This window comes from Silene latifolia, chromosome 9, assembly GCF_048544455.1.
Source record: "Silene latifolia isolate original U9 population chromosome 9, ASM4854445v1, whole genome shotgun sequence".
NCBI lineage: Eukaryota > Viridiplantae > Streptophyta > Magnoliopsida > Caryophyllales > Caryophyllaceae > Silene > Silene latifolia.
Window position 1 is genome coordinate 80,567,429 of NC_133534.1, and position 3,347 is coordinate 80,570,775.

Genomic DNA, 3,347 nt, shown 5'->3' on the forward strand with positions numbered 1-3,347 from the left:
CCACCCCAATTCTTGGTTGTCTGTGATGATATTTTGGTTTTAATGATCTGTATTGCTCGGATCTGAAACAATAGTCCAACTGGTAATTGTTTGATATTTCCAGCTTTTTTAGGCAATTAGGCTTAGGTTTTAGGATACCCGTCCTCTGTCCATGCATGAAATAAGGTTCAGTGTGCATGAAATAAGGTTCAAGGTGCATCAAATAAGGTTATGTTTGCATCAAATAAGGTGTCAATGTTTAAATAGTAGTTGACCTTTGACTCGGAAAATCTGCTTAAGGTATGGTTGCTGGCAGTGTTCTGTATTCACTGTTGTATTTTTGTCACCTATGAAAACTCTATTAGTTTTAAACTTCTCAGACTGTCCGGAATTTATGATTCATGAAAGCTATATTTTGCTTGCTGGATTGAGTAGTTAAACTTCTCAGACTGTCTATTAGGGAACAATATTTTACCTATTTGATGCATGTAGAAGTTTATTTCATGCTTATATAGCGCTTTCCCATGCATGTATAAGGCAAGTATTAAGACACCCTCGCTTTGGAGGTTAGAACGGTGCTGTTCTATACATGTGGTTATGTAATAGAATGTTTATGGTTAGGGGGCGTGTACTTGGATTATCCAGCAACACTAATTTGTGAGAGTGTAATTCATATTCTTTTGTATCCCTCATCTTTCTTACTTTAATTGCACCACATATGCAGATATCATAGTAGAGGAGGCAGCAGTTCTTCAAGCAACACGAATCAGTTTTTGAGTGTCTCATCCATCTTAAGCCTGTTATTGGTATGATATTCGATAAGCTTGAACTAGGTGTTGAGTTTTATGAAGTATATGCAATAGAATGTGGGTTACTGACTAGATTAAGCTCACAAAAGTCTAAAAAGGGTGTCGTTACGCATAAAAAAGTTGTGTGTAATAAGGCTGGAGTATGTGAAGCGAAAGGGAAAAATCACCGGAGGTAAAGGACTAGGATACAATGTCCTTCTTGTATTAAATTTAAACGAAATTTGGAGGAAGGTCCTGATATGGGTAAATACCAAATTTATGGTTTTCATGAAGGTCATAATCATATGCCACAAACACCATCAACAATGGTATATTTGACACAAACGAGAGAGTTGAATGTAGTTCACAAAAAAATGATAATTGACAACTTCAAAAATAACATAGGTCCAGTTAAGTGGTATAGGTTGTTCAAGGAGTATGTTAGAGGTTATAGGAATGTGGGTGCGTCATTGGAAGACTTTAAGAACTTTTCTAGAGATATCAAAAATTATTTATCAGAGGGGGATGCTCAAATGCTTATTGAGCATTTTATGAAGATAAAACACATGTGTCCATCTTTTTATTTTCATTTTGAGGTAGACGAGATAGGTCGATTGTCATATGTGTTTTGGGCTGACCCTATTAGTATTAAAAACTATTTGCTATTCGGGGACATGACCTCTTTTGATACGACCTTTAGAAAAAACAAGTATAGGATGATATTTGGCCCTTTCACGGAGGTGGATAATCATAAGAGATGCGTGACCTTTGGGGCTGGACTTATTATTAATGAGAGCAATGACTCCTTTGCTTAGCTATTTACGAAATTCGTAGAGGCTATGGGGGGTCGTCATCCAGTTTGTATGATAACTAATGAAGATGCGGGGATAGAAGAAGAAATGAAATTAGCCTGGAAAGACAAGGTGCAACACAGATATTGCATGTGGCACATACTGAAAAAGTTGCCTGAGAAGGTAGGGCCTGTAATATGTAAAGATACTGAGTTTCTAAAGAAGATAAACCGATGTGTTTGGAGCGAAGATGTGGAGCCGCCTGAATTTGAGGAAAGGTGGACAACACTAGTTGAATCTCATGGGTTGTCGGATAACGAGTGGCTTGAGGAGAAGTACATCATTAGAAATATGTGGGTTCCAGCTTACTTTCGCGACCTGTTTTTAGGAGGTTTGATGAGAACAACCTCCAGGTCAGAGTCAGAAAACCACTTTTTCAGCAACTTCACTAATCTTAATTTAACCCTAGTTGAGTTTTGGATGATATTTGAGAGTGCGATGGATGCACAAAGATGGACTCATTCGAAACTCGTTGCACAATAAAAAAACTCCTTCCCCCAGTTGTCGACTCCATTAGCCCTAGAAAAGCATGCATCAGAAATATACACTCCAACAATTTTCGGCGAGTTTCAAAAGGAAGTCGAAGCAGCTTGCTATTCATATGGTGTTGGGGATAAAGAAAAAGATAAAACCTATCCAATTCTATACACAGATATCATAGATCAAGTTCGAAACAAAACGTATAAGGTTGGTTTTAAGAAGGATTATGTTTCAGTGGTATGCACTTGCAAGAAGTTTGAAAGACATGGAATACTCTGTCGACATGCTTTGTGTGTCTTTAAAGACCGGGGAATTCAGAAAGTTCCAAGTGACTACCTACTTAGTCGGTGGAGCAAACTAGCAACCTGCCAGTCAATCGTCGGCCCTAATGGCCAGTTGCTTGCTGATTGTACATCAATGGATGTACAGAAAAACAAAGTTGGTGAGTTATGGTCAGAGTTGTTTACTTGTGTGGCACTCGTTGAACAGAGTCCTGGGCATTATGATGAGTTGCTTGGGATTTTGCGTGAGTTCAAGGAAAGGGTAAAAAATGCCACTGATGAAAGTGGCAATACTGGTATTGCAAAGGTAAAGGACAAGAATGCTGAAATTGGGATGCTTTTAGGAACAAGCATCCCTAGTGAGATTAAGGTTTTGCCTCCAAGGCGGTGCAAAAACAAAGGCTCGGATAAAAGGCTGATCTCACAAAGAGAACGAGTTAGGGAAGTGAACAAGAAACCGCTAAGAAAATGCAGGGCTTGTGGGGAGATGGCGAACCATGACAACATGAATTATGATCGAAGGACAACCGAAAATGAGTAGAGTAATTTTTTTAAAGAATATTTAAAGCATTCGACATTTGCCTTATTGAATAATTCAGGATTTTTTATTTTATGTGATAGATGTTGGACTTGTAAAACGTGAGTTTTCCTGTCACCATTATTTCGTGCACATACAACGGTATTTCATGCATATACACAGGTATTTCATGCACAAAGAACGTTATTTCATGCACACATTAGGCGAGTATCAAGAAACCTTAAGGCGATTAATTTATTCACTGTTTCACCAGATTTGGTAATCTAAAATGAGAATAGCCCAACACTAAAATGTGATCAATTGAAATGAACTTCGTGTACGACAAGTCTTTAAAATTCAAAGTGACGATCCGAGCAAAAATGTCATTAACTGAATCATCGTATATGACAAGCCGGGTAAAATGAGAATTGTTGACCCAACATCAACAAAT

At 38.0% G+C, this 3,347-nt stretch overlaps 1 protein-coding gene across 1 annotated transcript; it reads left to right on the forward strand.

The window, feature by feature from the left end:
* Window positions 1-1,606: 1,606 nt before the first annotated feature.
* Window positions 1,607-2,920, forward strand: LOC141601269 (protein FAR1-RELATED SEQUENCE 2-like). The gene is made up of 2 exons (XM_074421535.1): window positions 1,607-1,949; window positions 2,136-2,920. Exons 1-2 carry the CDS (start codon window positions 1,607-1,609, stop codon window positions 2,918-2,920), a joined length of 1,128 nt encoding a protein of 375 aa, XP_074277636.1.
* Window positions 2,921-3,347: the final 427 nt, after the last annotated feature.

Bases quoted from the DNA above. Each gene is read 5' to 3' on its own strand.
- LOC141601269 (XM_074421535.1), top strand. From the start codon at position 1,607: ATGGGGGGTCGTCATCCAGTTTGTATGATAACTAATGAAGATGCGGGG. The intron at 1,950-2,135 runs GTTTGATGAGAA...CGACTCCATTAG, and splicing joins TCGCGACCTGTTTTTAGGAG to CCCTAGAAAAGCATGCATCA.